Genomic DNA, 17,500 nt, shown 5'->3' on the forward strand with positions numbered 1-17,500 from the left:
CACACACAGACACTCACTCGCACACACGCAGAAACACACACACTCACCGTGCTGTAGATCTGATGCAGGACGTCTCTGCAGTTAGGAACTCCCAGATCCGTGTTCATCACCACTTTAATTCCTGTCGGAGTTTCATAATAATGAAGTTTATAACGGCTCGTCTGAAACGACACAAACCCGTCCTTCCTGATACACACATCAGGTTAAGGAAATACACACACGCTCGCACAACACGCGCGCGCGCACACACACAAGTTGTTAAAGGATACATGTCGAGTGGAGACATCTTACTGACGAAGGAGCGGATGGAGAACAGCATTCCATACATCAGCTTAAACTCCTAAACACACACACAGACACACACACACGTAAATAAACGTGTGTGTGTGTTTAATTACGTGTGTTTCTGTGTGTGTGTTTCTGTGTGTGTGTGTTTAATTACGTGTGTTTCTGTGTGTGTGTGTTTCTGTGTGTGTGTGTTTAATTACGTGTGTTTCTGTGTGTGTGTGTGTGTGTGTGTGTGTTTAATTACGTGTGTTTCTGTGTGTGTGTTTCTGTGTGTGTGTGTGTGTGTGTTTAATTACGTGTGTTTCTGTGTGTGTGTGTGTGTTTAATTACGTGTGTTTCTGTGTGTGTGTGTGTGTGTTTCTGTGTGTGTGTGTGTGTGTTTAATTACGTGTGTTTCTGTGTGTGTTTCTGTGTGTGTTTCTGTGTGTGTGTGTGTGTTTAATTACGTGTGTTTCTGTGTGTGTGTCTGTGTGTGTGTTTAATTACGTGTGTTTCTGTGTGTGTGTGTGTGTGTGTGTGTGTGTGTGTGTGTGTGTTTGTTTAATTATGTGTGTTTCTGTGTGTGTGTGTGTTTCTGTGTGTGTGTGTGTTTCTGTGTGTGTGTGTGTGTGTGTGTGTTTCTGTGTGTGTGTGTGTGTTTCTGTGTGTGTGTGTGTGTGTGTGTGTTTCTGTGTGTGTGTGTGTGTGTTTCTGTGTGTGTGTGTGTGTGTTTCTGTGTGTGTGTGTGTGTGTGTGTGTGTGTGTGTTCTGACCTCCTCTTTAGAGATCCCAGCCTGTTTTTTGCGGTTCCACTCGCTGTAGTGTAGGCAGGTTCCATTACGGTCGAATATGTACAGATTATAAACAGTCATCTGCAGAAACACACACACACACACACACACACACACACACACACACACACACAGTTTTAGTGTCACTATGAACAGTGATGTCCAGACCAGTGATTTCTGTATCAAGAAAAATGAAGTTTAACCGGCACTGACTAAACGTCCAGTATCGTGACGTCATCGTGGACCCTTAGCATCGATCAATCGGCGAACAGTGAACCCTTCCCTCATACTGCAGTTTACTGTTAATCCCACTGCTACTCTTCTACACAGTAATAACGCGGGGTTCAGTGTTCAGCTGCTGCTTTATTAAAAACTCTCAATAAATAAAGCGTGCAGAGTGTAAGGCCCTGAGCTTTAACAGCTTTAACAGCTTACACTGCGCTGAAACTCATTTACATGGCTGTGTATTTAATGTATTTAATAAATTTAAAATTTCATTCACCGTGTTTTCAGCTTTTCTCTGGTTACTGAACGCTTCCGTCCTCCTGCATCAGGGTCCTTCATTAATGTCTAACATTCACCGCTGCCTGTATAAAACACCGCTTTACACTGAAATATATACAACCGCAGAGTTTAAAAAGTCAATCTAGAGTATTAATTATAATCTTCCAACATTTTCGACAGCTACTTTTTACTTTTTTTGTCCAAAACACTTTTAATCTCTCAGGTTTTTGTAACGGGCAAATAACTGGACACCTCTTCTCTGGTTGAGGACCCAAACAAGCCACTATCGCTACTGCGCATGCGCGTGGTGGTGCTCTTAAATCCGTACTTGTGTGCGAAGCTTTGTTGTTCTGGTGCACTGAGAGTGAAAGTGTGTTATAAAATATCTCAGACTTACAGAGGAGCAGGAGTTAATAATCCCCGCAGTGAATCTGTGAGTGAAAATCCCAGGAGATCTGCAGTTTCTGAAATACTCCAATACTCAGCTCATCTGTCCCCGGTTACAGTCACTGAGATCCCACTTCTTCCTCATGCTGATGTCTGGTGTGAACATTAACTGAAGCTCTTGACCTGCACCTGCATGAGCATTGTGCTGCTGCCACATGATTGGCTGATTGCATTGTGCTGCTGCCACATGATTGGCTGATTGCATTGTGCTGCTGCTGCTGCTACATGATTGGCTGATTGGATAACTGCATGAATGTGCAGGTTTACAGGTGTTCCTAATAAAGTGGACGGTGAGTGTAGTTATAGTCCAATACGTTATGATCCCAATGTTATTAATTATTACCGTTACTTTTAAAAATGAAAAGATTGATTAGAGATGTAATGTGTGTGAACACAGTGAAAGCTTTAGCAGTCAGTGTGGAGTTAAAAAATGATTTTTTTTTTTTTCAGGAGAAAAGGTTAAATTCTAAATAAAATGTTTTGCCTTTTTAAAATTTTTTTTTTAAATTTTTTAATTACAGAGGCTTCCTGACATAGAACTCTTTAATTTGCCAGGTGTGCAGGGGATGTGCTGATGTGCTGATCACTGACTACGTTTACATGCACATCAATATTCCGATATTAATAATAATTAGTACCGAGTCATGCGTGTAAACACCACAATCTGATTATAGTCCAATTCAGATTAAGACAACATTCTGATTCCCCAAATTCTGATTCCCATCCCTGGAATATTCCTGTTTTAATCAAAAATGTGTTGCATGTAAACACCTTATTCATAACATCCACTGGAAGGAGATATGTGCACATGCTCAGTCTGCAAGGAATTGTGGGTGCTAACAGACGCTTAGCTGTAGGCTAGGTATTTAGGAATGGCAACTCAGGCAAACTTACAACGACCATGTACACAGGAATAATCTGATGACTGTAGGCATATAGACATTGTATTCGGAATACGGCTGCAACTTGAACATAGATCTTGAACAGAATTCGATGTGCGTGTAAACGCAGCCGCCGATGTGGATTTATAGCTCCTTTACATGCTGATTTTGCTGTTGTCTGTTTCCTGCTTGTTTCATTAGCGCTGTAGGTGAAACTATAATCTCACCTCACTCCGAGTTTTTCCACAAGTTGAGGGCATGGAAATGTCTTTACTTTGTGTCTCGGTCATGTATAGTCTCAACTCTACATAATAAAATGCAACTGATATAAGATCTATTTACAAAAAGTTAAATTTATACAAAAGATTACAAGAATTCAAGAATTAGGGAAAAGTTTTTGTTCTTATTGTTCAGTAATTTCTCCCTAAGTAACAGTTACAGAATTAAATATGGACACACATGACGCAATTTGACTACATTAAAGAAACAAAAGTGAGTACTTCTATAAAAAACACAAGCAAAACACAAAACAGTGTAATTCTCTTCAAAGCAACAAAATTAGAAAACAATATATATATTTAAAAAAAAGTTGCAGTACACATTCAGCTGTGAGGACCTCATTACAGTAAGGAACTCAGACTGGTGTCTCTGCCACTGGCTCAGGTGTGTCCATGTGGGCGGAGTCAGAAAGACCACACCCTTCTTTCATCCTAATTAGAGATCCCCAGCTTCCCTGTCCTCCTCCTCCCATCTCCCACTCACCCACCAGCCACTCTGTCTCTCCTTTCCTGTCCTCCATCACACTCCCTCTCTCCTCTCTGAGGATCAGGCTGTACCGTGTCTTTCCTCTCTCTACTCCTCCCTCTCTTCTCCCTTTGTCTCTCTCCATCATCCCCCAGCAGTTCTCCTCCACTTCCTTCCATCCTTCTATCTCTTCCTCTCGGCTTATCACCCTGTATAAAGTTTTCCTGAACACTTCCTTCCTGTCTTTGGATTCTGTCACTTGCTCTCTGTGCAGAGTCACTGCCGGCAGCAGGTCTATTTTAGTCAGTGCATCAGTTTGTATTGTCTTTTCTTCATCCTCATCCCTCGTTCCCTCTCTCTTCTCATCTGCTTCACCGTCTTCATCTCCTTTTGAGATGAACAGCACAGAACGGAACACTGGCTGAGTTTCTCGTATCATCTCCGGGGGCAAAAACAGCACTCTCTGTTCCTCAGGTCTGTCCACTGTCAGTGACTGGTCTGCTGTGACCTGGTACGCCCTCAGGGTCACTCCTGCGCCGCTGTGGACTTGCCGTTTGATTGGTTGGTAAAGTGTGATGTAAGTGATGATGAGCCAGAGGAAGAGCATGCAGGAGAAAATGGCAGAGAAAATACACAGCAGCAAAACAGTGATAAATAACCACCAGCACCACGGCACTGAGCGCTGGCCACCCCCGTGCACTGAGAGAACCCGTCCTGTTGGCATTATCACCATGGTAACTGACTTAATAGTTGGGTTATTGGTTGTTAGTGTAGTTGGAATAGGAGTAGTACTGGACCCAGCAGTCTTTGGTGTAGTTGGTTGAACGGTTGTTGGTGTAGTTGTTGGTGTAGTTTTCTCAGTGGTTGTTGGTATAGAAGTTGTTGGTATGGTTGGTTGAACGGTTGTTGGTGTAGTTGTTAGTATAGAAGTTGTTGGTGTGGTTGGTTGAACGGTTGTTGGTGTAGTTGTTAGTATAGAAGTTGTTGGTGTGGTTGGTTGAACGGTTGTTGGTGTAGTTGTTAGTATAGAAGTTGTTGGTGTGGTTGGTTGAACGGTTGTTGGTGTAGTTGTTGGTATAGAAGTTGTTGGTGTGGTTGGTTGAACGGTTGTTGGTGTAGTTGTTGGTATAGAAGTTGTTGGTGTGGTTGGTTGAACGGTTGTTGGTGTAGTTGTTGGTATAGAAGTTGTTGGTGTGGTTGGTTGAATGGTTGTTGGTGTAGTACTTGGCGTAGTAGTTGTTAGTATAGTGCTTATTGGTGTAGTTGGTTCAGTGGTTGGTGGTGTAATAGTTGTTGGGTTATTGATTGTTAGTCTAGTTGGAATAGGAGTAGTACTGGACCCAGCAGAATTTGTTGTAGTTGGTTGAACGGTTGTTGGTGTAGTTGTTGGGATAACTGTTGGTTGGATGGTCTTTGTGGTCAGTGCTGTGGTTGTTGCACTCGTTATTTGAGTTGTGTGACCGGCGGAGTGTTGTGAGTAGTCAAATGAGCTGCAGTACTCCTCCTCCTTCAGGTCCACTATAGCTCGTCCCTCCAGTGTGGGCGGAGCAGAACACACCACGCTCTCAGGGTCATTCTCCAAACTGGAGAGTCCTGTATGTATGTAAATGTTAAAGCTCTGATCCTCCAGGAAGCGCTGCAGGTAACTCACCTGGCAGGTGCAAACCCAGGCATTTTTGGAAAGGTAGACATACGGTATTTCATCTTTTGAAGCAAAAAATTGATCAGGAAGGTGCTGGATATTATTCTCTTCCAGGTCAAATGTCTTCAGGCTGTTGGAGGAAATGTGCTCCAGCAGGTGGGGGGGCAGGATGTGCAGCTTGTTACGTGAAAGGTCAATGATCTCTAGGAGTGGCAGGTCACTGAAGGTCGCATTGTCAAGGGAACGGATGGTGTTTCCATCCAAATAGACCTCCTTGAGAGAAGGGGCGGACTTAAATGTAGCTCCGCCCAAACTAGTCAGCTTGTTATTAGACAGCCACAATACACTCAGGTTTTTCAGCACAGGACCTGAGAGAGACCAGGTGGAATTACGAATTACAATATTTACACAATTTACAGTATATGCGTGTTAGTCTGGTCTGGAGTAAACAGTAGCAAAGCAAATGTACGTAACAAGAATGTGATTGGTCAGAGCTTTGATGACATCACCGTATTGTTCTTTACAAAATTCAATAAAAAGCAGGAGTCGATGAAACACAGAGATATAGCTGATGTTCACGTATACTTTTACTAACTGTCGAGATACATGGCTTAACACTCATTTACTTCAGGATGGAAACATAGCCCCGCCCACCTTCTCGGCCACTTACCTGATTGATCGATGGTGCTGATCAAGTTTTGGGTCAGGTTCAGCTCGTGCAGGCCTGTGAAGTTGGAATAGGCGGCCCAGGAGAGAGAGACAAACTCATTGTGTGAGAGGACGAGTACCTCTGTTCCAGGATCTATCCCATCCGGCAGTGCGCTGAGACCCTGGCTCTCACAGCTCACAAGAGGGCGGTGGTCTTTGTTCTTGCCGCTGTAGCAACCACTGCTGGTTGTTACCATGGAGTGTTGAGAAACGAGGAGGAAGAGGAAGAGGAAGAGGAACATTCTGATGAGAAAAACATGAAACATTATAACAAAACTGTAAATATTTACAATTTTAACAATTAAATGTGAAATAATAATAGTAATAATAGTAATAATAATAATAATAATAATAATAATAATGAAACCTAAAAAGGCTCCCACACACACTGATCACTGTGTAACACTTCCGCTGTATTACAGTCCTCAGTTTACTGTAAGTAATTCCTGTATTTATTTATTTATTTATTCATTTATTTATTATTATTATCATTATTATTATTATTATTATTATCATCATCATTCTGGAACAGCCCTGTAAAGGTCTTACCTTCAAGCTGTGTTTCTCCTGCTGAGACGACACACACACACTGATCCTCTCTTCACACACTCCACTATTTAACAGCACTTTACAACACTTTATCATGAAACACCACATTTCCTTTAATGGGAACAATGAGCTGTGTGTGTGTGTGTGTGTGTGTGTGTGTGTGTGTGTGTGTGTGTGGGTGGGTGTGTGTGTGTTGTTTATAGATTATTAGAACACACTCTTATCATTTACATCCCACGTGCTGTTGAATCCTGGATTGTGATTGGTCAGAAGGTGTTGGTTAATTTTCTATAACAGCAGCTCTGACAGTAGCGCAGCTGCAAATCGCAGGTTTATATTAATGCACTTGCTCTAAATCGTTATTGTTTCTATAGTAACGGCTTATTCACAGGGAAAAAAAACAATTTAAAGGAGAAATGTGTTTATGTAACACTGATGGAAGGAGTCTCCAGTGTCAGCGCTTTGTAACAGTCAGAGGTAAAGCTGGAACTGTAAGTTTTCCGACGTCTTCAGGACAGAGGAGTTTACGCTTCTTTGCGGTTTCTCAGTAACATGCGGAACAAGCTGCGATTTTTTTCTCCTATTAACTTGAGAGAGAGAATAAAGAGGCTGGTGAGGGAACGAGTGTTTATAGCTGCTATAACGTAAGCGACTGGACCCTCCTCCTTTTCTCTGTGTGTGTTTTTAGATATTTTTACAGAATATCCAGTTTCCCATGAGACAACTGATAAACACTACATTTTTTGCAAACAATTATGTCAAAACAGTTCTAGAGATATTGTAGTTTTTTGTGAAACTGTCCTGCAAAGACAGAAAAAAATATAAAAATTCCACACTGGTCCTGTAGGAAGTGCACTACGTAGTGTGTACTCTATAGTGTACCCTACATAGTGCACTTATATAGAGGGCTGTTTGGTCTCTGACACACACAAGACACACACTTTTTATTTTTACTTATTTTTATTCTATTTTATCACAAACCTGTGAAACACACACACACACACACACACACACACACACAAACTAAAAGAATTAACCATAAAAAGATCAGAACCCAAACTATCAGGTCTGAGTTTATTTCGTTAGTTATTTTCTTTTTTTCCCACACTTGGTTGTTTCTTCTTTTTTCACTTTTTTCCTCCGTTTCCTTTATTCATTTACTTCACTTTTTCCATCACTTGCTTTTCTCAGTTGTTTTCTATCTTTTGTTCTTTTGTCTACATGTGTATTCCTTTTCACTTCTTTTTCCATTCATTAATTTTGCTTTAGCTTCCTCTCCACTTGTTTTTATCTGTGTTCTCTCTCACACACACACACACACACACACACACACTCTCAGACTCAGACAGGTGTTTGCTTGCTCTCCAGGTCAGGTGCACTAAGTCGGCGTCTCAGGCGAGGGGGTGTGTTGTATCTTTGGCTCCGCCCCCAGCCCCACTGGGCAAGTTCGATGTGTGTGTTACTTGGCAGTGTGTGTGCAGTGGGCGGAGCCTGGTACATCAGAAATGGTGGGACACACTGCTGTGGTCGGTTGTGCTGATGTTGATGGTTGCCATAGTAATCTCGGGGATCCCCTCTTGCCACAGGGCTCGGTGACCGTCGCCGGCAGCGACTGTGTTGGTTGTTGCTGTCACCATGGTAACTGTGTCCATGGTGACTGGCTGAACTGTCCACAGAGTTCCTCCTGTAGTGCCGTTGCTGCTGCGGGAAGTGACCGTCGCTGTTGCTGAAGGGTGTGCGCATGCCCTGGGTTCCCATGGCAACTGGCAGCTGGAACATAGATGGGAGGATGAAGAACGGTACCTCATGGGCGGGACTGGGATTTGCTGATGGAACCACGTGGTTCAGAGGTGGAGTGATATGGTTTGGAGTGGAAGGACGTTTTGGCCCCTCCCTCCTCTCTTCCTCAGTGGGTGGAGTTACAGGGTGGGCAGGGCTCCAGGAGTGCCTGTGCTGTGGGTTGCTCTTAAAGGGAAACTTCAGCTTACACTCATGTGGAGGAATGAACCGCCCCGTTCCCGGGAGATGAACCACGCCTCCGTCCCCTGCCCTGCCTCCAGTCCCGCCCCCTGTCTGTCGCAGCCGTTTTGTAATTTGCTGTTGCTGTAGATTTTGGAGTCGTGTCTGTTCTTGTTTAAGCCAGCGGAGCCGCCCCCTGCGGAAGGCGGGGTCTTCTTCCATCAGACGCATAACTCGATCTTCATTAGAGAGCAGATCAGGAGAGACACACCCCTCATTATCATGGCCACACCCCTCATTTGCCTCCTTGTCTTTTATTTTTCCAATTCCCTGATTCTCTAACACTTCATGATCCTGAAACACACACACACACACACACACAGAGGTGTTAGCATATTAATGCATAGTGGTGTGTGCGTTTTGTGTGTATGTGATTGTGTGTGCATGTGGATAGCATATGTGTGTTACCTGTCGTAGAGGTAAGACCCTCTCCATCTTCATCATCCTGTCTCTGAGTGCTCGTATCTCTTCGTCCTTCATGTTGTTTTGCTGCTTCACTTCCTGTAAAATGTCTGTTAGCTTCTCCAGGTGAGTCTTCATCTCAGACATGTCACCTCTGTCCCTGCCACCTTCGTCACCAACTCCACCCCCTCCACCCCCTCCACCACTAATTCTGTCCTTTTCTTCTGTGGCTCCACCCACTGTGTCCCAGACTTCCTGGGCCACCTGCCGCCAGGCTCCGCCCCCTTCAGCCCCGCTCATTCCGTGTATGCGCAGCAGTTCGTTCATCCTCATGATGGCCATGGCATTTATTTCACGGCGTGTGTTTTTGAATTCGGCAAGCGCCACTTCATAACACACTTCCTTCACTGCCTGCATTTGCAGGTCTGACAGGGACACACGCTCAGGGTCAAACACGCCCACACGTCGCCGCTGCGGGATCTGATACACACGCTGAGGCTCACGCCGCTTCCCACTGCTGGGCAAGCCACAACGCTTAACTATAGACTGCACCTACACACACACAGGTAAACAGATTGATACACAAATAGACATACAGACAGATAGATACAGTAAGTGGATAGATAGAAAGATAGATACATAGATAGATGATAGATAGATAGATAGATAGATAGATAGATAGACAAATACACACCTTGCTAGCTGGTAGTTTCTCTCGGAGAGATGAGATGAGTTTCCAGCTCTCTTCACATGAACGCTTATCAGAATCATCACCACTGTCTGAGTCTGCATACTACACACACACACACACACACACACACACACACACACTTTGTGCTTATCTGAAAAGTACGTACATTTAAGAACATCAAGGCTTAAACTCATGGAACATAAGCTATGTAACTGGACATCAAGGAACGCTGCTGTATCTTTTGGCCTCCATTTACATTGTTTATTCTAGTTTTACTAGTTTTACTATAGTTTTATCAGAGTTTTACTAGTTTTCCAGTTTTAACACATTGTATACTACTACTCACCACTAGTTTTACCACAACTAAACTAACTATACCTGTACTTTTAAGGTTAATGTGTTTTGAAATACTTGACCTTGTGAGTATTTAAAATAAGATATCACTACAATACACACTCACCAGTCTCTGCTGCTCGAGCAGAAGGTCAGCTTCCTCTTTCTCCTGACGGTACTGAAGCTCCATGTCATTCAGTCTGGAGAAACGTGAAACATGAGAAGGAGGACAAGATCTGCTTTGATTGAAAATTTCTCTTATTTTTGTTGTTCTAATGATTATCTCTCCATCTTTGTGTTTACCTCATCTCTTCGTCCTCTCTGATTTCTATCCCTTGTTCTTCCATCAGCTCCTGCTGTGTGTAATTACACTCCCCCTGCTGGTCAATGGTGGTGCTGCATGCTCGCTCCCTCTCCCTCTTTGCCTGCTCTGGGTGATTAAAACGGAACACGTGGCTCTTCCCCATCACCACACGGTCACCTAATAAACACACACACACACACACACACACACACACACACACACACACACACGCAATACAAAACATAACCATACAACGTAATTCACAAGCGTATAATTTTCATACACAGAACTAAAACATTTTCTGTATATCCGCATTAGAATAGAATGTTAAACACTCACTCACACACACACACACACACACACACACACACACACACACACACAGACCTTGTCTGAGCACTGTTGATTCTGTAATTAGTTTGCCATTGACATAAGACTTCGATCCTTCTAATGGCTCCAGAGTTACGACAACTGAAACAAAGCAATTTCAATTAAGATACACACAGATTGTATGAAACAACTGTGTATTTAACACTGAAACCACACACACACACACACACACACACACATATATTTACTCTCTCCATGGTGGTCAGTATAGCAGTTAAAGAAACAATGCTGTTCCATAATGAACGGCCCACTGAGCCTGATATCCACCTCCTTCTGACCGACCCTGATAAACACACAAACACAGGTCATTAGCCACACCCTTTCCAGCATTAAGCCACACCCTTCTAGTTACCTGCAATATCAAATACCTCCCTCCACCCCCTCATTTCCAGACCACGCCCCCTCTTACCTCCTCATTGATAGACCACGCCCCTCCTTTTACCTCCTCATTTCCAGGCCACACCCCTCCCTCTACCCCCTCACTGATAGGCCACGCCCCTCTTTTTATCTCCTCTTTGATAGGCCACACCCCTCCCTCTACCCCCTCACTGATAGGCCACACCCCTGCTTTTATCTCCTCATTGATAAGCCACACCCCTTCTTTTATCTCCTCATTGATAGGCCACGCCCCTCCTTTTATCTCCTCATTGATAGGCCACACCCCTCCCTCTACTACACACAAACACACACCTACCTAGTAATGCCCTCTTTAATGTAATACAGGAGACACTCAGCCATTAGAGGATCTTCATTGAGGTTCACCAGGTGTGGTGTCTGTACACACACAGACACACACATACACACACCACATAGACACACAGACACACACATACAGACACACACCACATACACACACACCACATACACAGACATATACACAGATCCACACACAAATACAAAGGAAACATAACTGCAGTGAGAGTACATGAATGTAAAAGTGTGTGCATATGAGTGTGTGTGTGAAAAAGTGTGTGCAGGTGTGTGTGTGTGTGTGTGTGTGTGTGTGTGTGTGTGTGTGTGTGTGTGTGTGCATGTCTATGTACTCACTCCTTTAGGTGAGAACACACCAACAGTTCCTCCGTCCTCTTTAATAGACATACCCATCTCAGCCAACAGAGTCTCTCTGCCAAGGAAACACACACACACACACACACACACACACAGGTAGTCTTACACAGTGTACTTCAGAAATAAATAAACAGAATGTGTGTGTGTGTGTGTGTGTGTCTTACCTCTCCAAACGCATAGAATTGGTTTTTCGTAGTTTTTCCTCCCAAGTTTCATTTAAATCAGCAATAATCTTCTCTGTTTCCTACACACACACACACACACACACACACCTTCAGTCTCTTAAGCCACACCCCTCTGCTTACCGTCAGTATATTAAGCCACACCCCTCTGCTTACCGTCAGTATATTAAGCCACACCCCTCTGCTTACCGTCAGTATATTAAGCCACACCCCTCTGCTTACCGTCAGTATATTAAGCCACACCCCTCTGCTTACCCTCAGTCTTTCCATCGCCTCCTCCTGTGTGATCTCATCCTGATAACCTGATTGGTTATGGCCACAGTGAGAGGAGGGGTCAGTATCTCGGGATGGGGCTGTGATTGGTGGAGTGCTGTTAGGGACAGAGCCAGTGGCTAGTGCAGAAGAGGTACCGATATTATTCACCTCCGCACCTGCCAAAGACAAATCACTAATGACCAGCTGTATGTGTGTGCGCGCGCGAGTGTGTGTATGTGTGTGCAAGTGAATATTTATGATTTTGTGTGTGTGTGTGTGTGTGTGTGTGTGTACCAGTGATTAGCTGGCTAAGTCCCTGTGCTAGCAATAGCTCTCGGAGTCGGTTCACTTCCTCCTTCAGTTCTCTGATTAGCCGCGCGTTTGGATCTTCATTGATCACGGCATTACAGCGAATCTGTTTTGCACGATCAGCATACCTACACACACACACACACACACACACACACACACACACACACACACTCACTCATCATTAACACTTAACAAAACAAATACACCAGAAATGGCTGGAGAAAGGGTGTGGCTAAAGACACTCCGTGTAAGGAGTGGAATAAAAAGAGGTGTGACCTAAGTAATATTTTTTGTGTGTGTTTTATAGCTGTATCTGTGTGTGTGTGTGTGTGTGTGTGTGTGTGTGTGTGTGTGTGTGTACCGTAGAGTACTGAGTGTGTGTGTGTGTGTGTGTGTGTGTGTGTGTACCGTAGAGTACTGAGTGTTTCTTCATAGTTGATGTCTGCAGGGCTGATAGCAGCAATCATAACAGTGCGTGAGTTACCACCTGTAACATGCACACACACACACACACTTGTAAATCACACACACACACTTGTAAATCACACACACACACACACACACACACACACACAGCTCTTTTGCAGCTCTCTCACCAAGGTTTTCCTTCAGTAACCATGTGAGGACCGAGTCCCTGTATGGGATGTAGTCTGATTTCTTCTTTTTGCTGTTTTGCTGCACACACACACACACACACACATGTATGTATGTATGTATATATGTATATATAAACACACACACATGCACACACCCACACAGCTGAAATAAAACACTCAAAGTAACATTAGGTACTGAACTACATCTATGTTGAAAGGTCTGTGTGTGTGTGTGTGTGTGTGTGAGACTGTTTGTGTGTGTATCTCACCATGTCACACAGTGCAGATATGACCTTCCCCAGTGTAGTGAGAGATTTATTAATGTTAGCTCCTTCCTAAAACACACACACAACATGACTTACTTCCTGCCCAATACAGGTCCATCCCAAACTACACTTCATCACTAGCTAGGGTTCTTACACTTCTGTCCAACGCTAGCATTCAGAACATAGCCTTTAATTCAGATGTTGTAATTTGTGTTTATGCCATTTTGTCCTCTGACCTTTAACCTTATGCCCTTTGCTCCAGATGAAGCAGCTCTCTCACTGCCAGCCAAGTCAACTAGACTGATCTTACTGACCTAGAGATTTAGACAGAGAGAGAGAGAGAGAGAGAGAGAGAGAGAACTAGTTAGACAGTTATCTAATCAAAAAGACAGAGAACCGCAAAAAGCAGAATTTGGACAAAAATACTGTGACATGTTTAAGCTGTACAAAAGGCCATGTATCAGAAAAAACCACTACAACAAAACTGGCTGTTCTCCCGCTGATGGCGGCAGTGGGAATCTCTGAGCTCTCCGCAGCTCTGTGCCTGATGTCCCCACAATTAAAGCACCTCAGGCTTTCAGTAGTAGCAGAAATAATGTATCTGCTCTCACCATCTTTGCACTTGAGACTCATGTCCAGTGTCTCGTCTTGATTGTTTAGAAACATAAAAATCTGTCTACAAAACGACAGGATGTGTTTCACCGCCGGGTTTGTGCAGCCGAGGGGGATCACTCTCATGGAGCTGGTGAACTTTCCAAAGCGAGTCAGCGCCTTCGTGATAATTTCGTTTATAATGAACGGTGGCACGTGTGAAATGACGATTCGCATCTCAGGGGCAGAAAGATGGGAAACGTGTATCATGACTCCTTTTAGCCATATTCCACTTTCAATCAGCGTATTGTCGAATATACTTCCTTTTTCAGGAACACCACCACAGCTTTATTCATTCAGGATGTAGAGTACATGTTCTCACACCCGACCTGCTCTCCCACAGCACCTCCTCCACCTGAGCTCCGCCCTCTGGCACACCCCCATCTCCCCGCCGGCCTCAGAGGCCATGGCATCCTGCTCACTCTCTCCCACTCTCATAATTGTGACATAATTGTGACTTCCCTGTTTATTTAATAAAAAAGAAAGAAAAAGATAGAATGTAAAAAGTCAGAAAAGTTGGCAAGACACAAAGAGAGAGAGAGACAGAGAGAGACAGAGACAGAGAGAGAGAGAGACAGAGAGAGAGACAGAGAGAGAGAGAGAGAGAGAGAGACAGAGAGAGACAGAGACAGAGACAGAGAGAGAGAGAGACAGAGAGAGAGACAGAGAGAGAGAGAGAGAGACAGAGAGAGAGAGAGAGAAACAGAGAAAGAGAGAGAGAGAGAGAGAGAGAGAGAGAGAGAATTGAATTTTAACAAGACTTTTATTACAAAAAAAAAACTCTCCTATTCACAATACACTCCTACAACACAGTAAGGAAGGGGGGGGGGGTATCGGGGGGGGAAGAAAAAAAAAATCACAAAGTCTGCATAAAAATCAGTTCACCCTCAAAAACAGAGCACAGAGCCTCATTACAACACCAAATACATTCAAAAGTGACGAGATCATCAATAGACTTATAATAGAGAAAATCAATCAAAACTCTTGACTTCACCAAGTTAAAAAACAAGGCTACTATGTTCTGATTTAAGTTTTGTTCTATTTTCTTTTTCCTACTTGTATAAATGGCCAGTTTTGCTTGGCCTAAGACAAAATTCAGTAGTTGACAGACAAATCTTTTCTTCCTCACATATTTGTACCCCAAAATAAAAGTCTCCAGAGAAAAGGTCTCATTACAACTCCTGAAAACATTACCTACAACTAGAAATAGAGGTTGCAATCTACAACAATTCATAAAAGCATGAAAGATGGTTTCTCTGTCAGAACAGAAAGGACATGTAGAAGTAACCTCAGGGTTTAGAACTGAGATAAAAGCATTGACCGCGACAGCACCATGAATAATTCTCCATTGCAAATCACCTGTTCTCTTGGTCAACGGTGGTTTATACAAGGATCTCCACTCAGGTCTTGTGTTTTGATCCAGTTTAAAAACATCACGCCAGGGAGTATCAACTTTCCCATTTAAAACCTTTTTGCTAAAAACCAAAACACAAGACCTGTACAAAGATTTACCAGTACTTAAAAAGAAGTCTTTACACAGAGATGTAACATTTTCAATGAAAGGAGATGTAATCCCTTCAACATTTACAGACAGTAGTAGACAAGGAAAAGAGTCTTTAGGATCAGGAACTCGGGAACCAGCACAATACTCTGCTAGCAAGTCCATTTCAGTTGTCTTAAACGCCGCTTTCCATTTCATGAGCAACTGGGTAACCAGACGAAGAGACCTGATTCCCAAATGTTGAGCTAATGCTGCTTTGTTCTTGAAATCCGGCCCTACAGTGTTCAGTAGCTGACTCAGAGTAATAATGTTGTGTTCAATCAGCAACCTACTAAGTCCAGGGAAAAAGGAACTGTCTGTTAGGTCCAACCGGGAGCCACAGATTAAAGGCTCCTCCAGTAACCAATGAAGAGAATGTGAGTTTTCTCTTTCTCTTTCTCTTTGTCATTCAGTACCTCCAGCAAGTCTTCTCCAAGCTCTGACCAAAATGACTTATAGACGTCGACTGGCAGGCCATCCATCCCTGGTGCCTTTCCCAGCTCCATACCTTGGAGGGCCTTGCAGAGTTCCCCCATGGTCAAGGCACCTGAAATCTTTGCGTTAACTTCCTCTGACACTTGAGGAAGATTGTCAAAGAAATCACTATCATGCCTATAATCTGGACCCAGTTCATTTTTAAATAAAGACTCATAAAAAGTCACTGCTCTCTTACGAATGTCTTTGGGGTCAGTCAGCAATACCCCAGATTCAGAACGTAAAGCATGAATAACCCTGTTCTGTCCATTTTTTCTTTCCAAACTGAAAAAAAACCTTGAGGGTACATCCATCTCATTTACACTTAAAAAAACGTGACCTGACCAGAGCACCCTGTGTTTTAACCCCTAGTAGATCAGACAACTGAGTTTTCTTTTTTTTTATGAGAGACTCCACATCACTTTGATTCCCAGGCAAGTGAGCCAATTCTTGCAATTTTAAAATATCAGTCTCTAAGGTGTTCAAAGTCAGGGTTATCTCTCTAGTGATGTTCTGGGAGTATTGTTCACAAAACTGTTTTATCTGAACTTTCCCAAAATCCCACCATTGCTGCAGTGTTCTAAAAGAATTCTTTGTAGTTTTAAAAACATCCCAGAAATTTTTAAAACTTTCTTTAAAACACTTATCACCCAATAAGGTGGTATTTAGATGCCAATAAGCACTCTTTGGCTTAATAGAGTTTAAAAAGATACAACACTGCACCATGCTATGATCTGAAAGACATGATGGGATAATAACACAACTCTGAACAATACTACCATGATGTTTAAAAACATAAAACCTATCCAGTCTTGCCAATGAAATCGTGTTATCACGAACATGAGTCCAAGTGTATTGTCTTTGTTCTCCATTAAGCTGTCTCCAAATATCAATTAATTCATGTGTTTTTGTTAGCTGAACAAGACGTTGACGTGAAGGTAAATGGGGTTCAATGTGATTTCTATCCAAGTTGGACTCACCACCCAAAAATAAATATTCATCAACACCAACATTTTGTAAAACAGAGCACAAAGTATTTAGAAATAGCATTCTTTCAACAGCTGAAGTTGGTGTATATACACAAATAAAAACAAATACGACATTTTCAAAAGAGGCTCTTACTTTCAAAAGTCTCCCTTTAATAACCTCTTCAATCTGATAAGAGCGTGGGCTGAAACTCTTAGCAAAAAGAATAGCGACTCCACCACTCAGTGAAGTATTGTGACTTAGAACAGCAATCCCATTCCATTCTACTGCCCAATCAGCAGCATTATTAACATCAGTGTGTGTTTCCTGTAACAGAGTGACATCAATTTTTTTCTGATAAATTACTTCAAATAATGAAGCTCTTTTGTGCATATCTCTAGCACCATTCAGATTCAGGGTAGCAACATTAACATGACACATACTTAAGGAAAAGAGAAAAATCCCTGCCCACAGGAACATTCTATTACAATACGTGGCATTAGGCTTTCTCACTGTCC

The 17,500-nt window shown here is 43.0% G+C and overlaps 2 protein-coding genes across 11 annotated transcripts in view; both read right to left on the bottom strand.

The window, feature by feature from the left end:
* LOC117596808 (trafficking protein particle complex subunit 1) overlaps positions 1-7,427 on the bottom strand; it is a 7,745-nt gene extending 318 nt beyond the window's left edge. The window contains exons 1-7 of one of the 6 annotated variants that reach the window (XM_053240499.1): positions 6,534-7,427; positions 5,947-6,227; positions 1,960-5,644; positions 1,561-1,667; positions 1,272-1,380; positions 1,041-1,139; positions 48-121 (exon numbers count right to left, since the gene is read on the bottom strand). In XM_053240499.1, the coding sequence (XP_053096474.1) occupies positions 3,525-5,644; positions 5,947-6,226 (2,400 nt within the window). In that variant the 5' untranslated portion in view covers position 6,227; positions 6,534-7,427 and the 3' untranslated portion in view covers positions 48-121; positions 1,041-1,139; positions 1,272-1,380; positions 1,561-1,667; positions 1,960-3,524. Of the gene's footprint in view, positions 1-47; positions 187-269; positions 341-1,040; positions 1,140-1,271; positions 1,387-1,560; positions 1,674-1,959; positions 5,645-5,946; positions 6,228-6,533 lie in introns of those variants that run through there. The other 5 variants (XM_053240498.1, XM_053240500.1, XM_034302512.2 and 2 more) reach the window with 5 other exon arrangements.
* A 73-nt stretch (positions 7,428-7,500) lies between these two features.
* The window catches only part of si:ch73-375g18.1 (kinesin-like protein KIF1C), a 16,518-nt gene continuing 6,518 nt past the window's right edge, over positions 7,501-17,500 (bottom strand). For all 5 annotated transcript variants that reach the window (XM_053240485.1, XM_053240484.1, XM_053240486.1 and 2 more), the window contains 16 exons: positions 13,588-13,665; positions 13,355-13,420; positions 13,086-13,164; positions 12,898-12,976; positions 12,472-12,614; positions 12,178-12,353; positions 11,905-11,984; positions 11,720-11,795; positions 11,367-11,446; positions 10,861-10,955; positions 10,670-10,753; positions 10,282-10,459; positions 10,106-10,178; positions 9,649-9,747; positions 8,961-9,506; positions 7,501-8,846 (listed from right to left, as the gene is read on the bottom strand). In XM_053240485.1, coding sequence (XP_053096460.1) covers positions 7,875-8,846; positions 8,961-9,506; positions 9,649-9,747; positions 10,106-10,178; positions 10,282-10,459; positions 10,670-10,753; positions 10,861-10,955; positions 11,367-11,446; positions 11,720-11,795; positions 11,905-11,984; positions 12,178-12,353; positions 12,472-12,614; positions 12,898-12,976; positions 13,086-13,164; positions 13,355-13,420; positions 13,588-13,665 — 2,904 coding nt within the window. In that variant the 3' untranslated portion in view covers positions 7,501-7,874. The remainder of the gene's footprint in view (positions 8,847-8,960; positions 9,507-9,648; positions 9,748-10,105; positions 10,179-10,281; positions 10,460-10,669; positions 10,754-10,860; positions 10,956-11,366; positions 11,447-11,719; positions 11,796-11,904; positions 11,985-12,177; positions 12,354-12,471; positions 12,615-12,897; positions 12,977-13,085; positions 13,165-13,354; positions 13,421-13,587; positions 13,666-17,500) is intronic.

The sequence above is a fragment of the Pangasianodon hypophthalmus genome, chromosome 16 (genome assembly GCF_027358585.1).
Source record: "Pangasianodon hypophthalmus isolate fPanHyp1 chromosome 16, fPanHyp1.pri, whole genome shotgun sequence".
Taxonomy (NCBI): Eukaryota; Metazoa; Chordata; class Actinopteri; order Siluriformes; family Pangasiidae; genus Pangasianodon; species Pangasianodon hypophthalmus.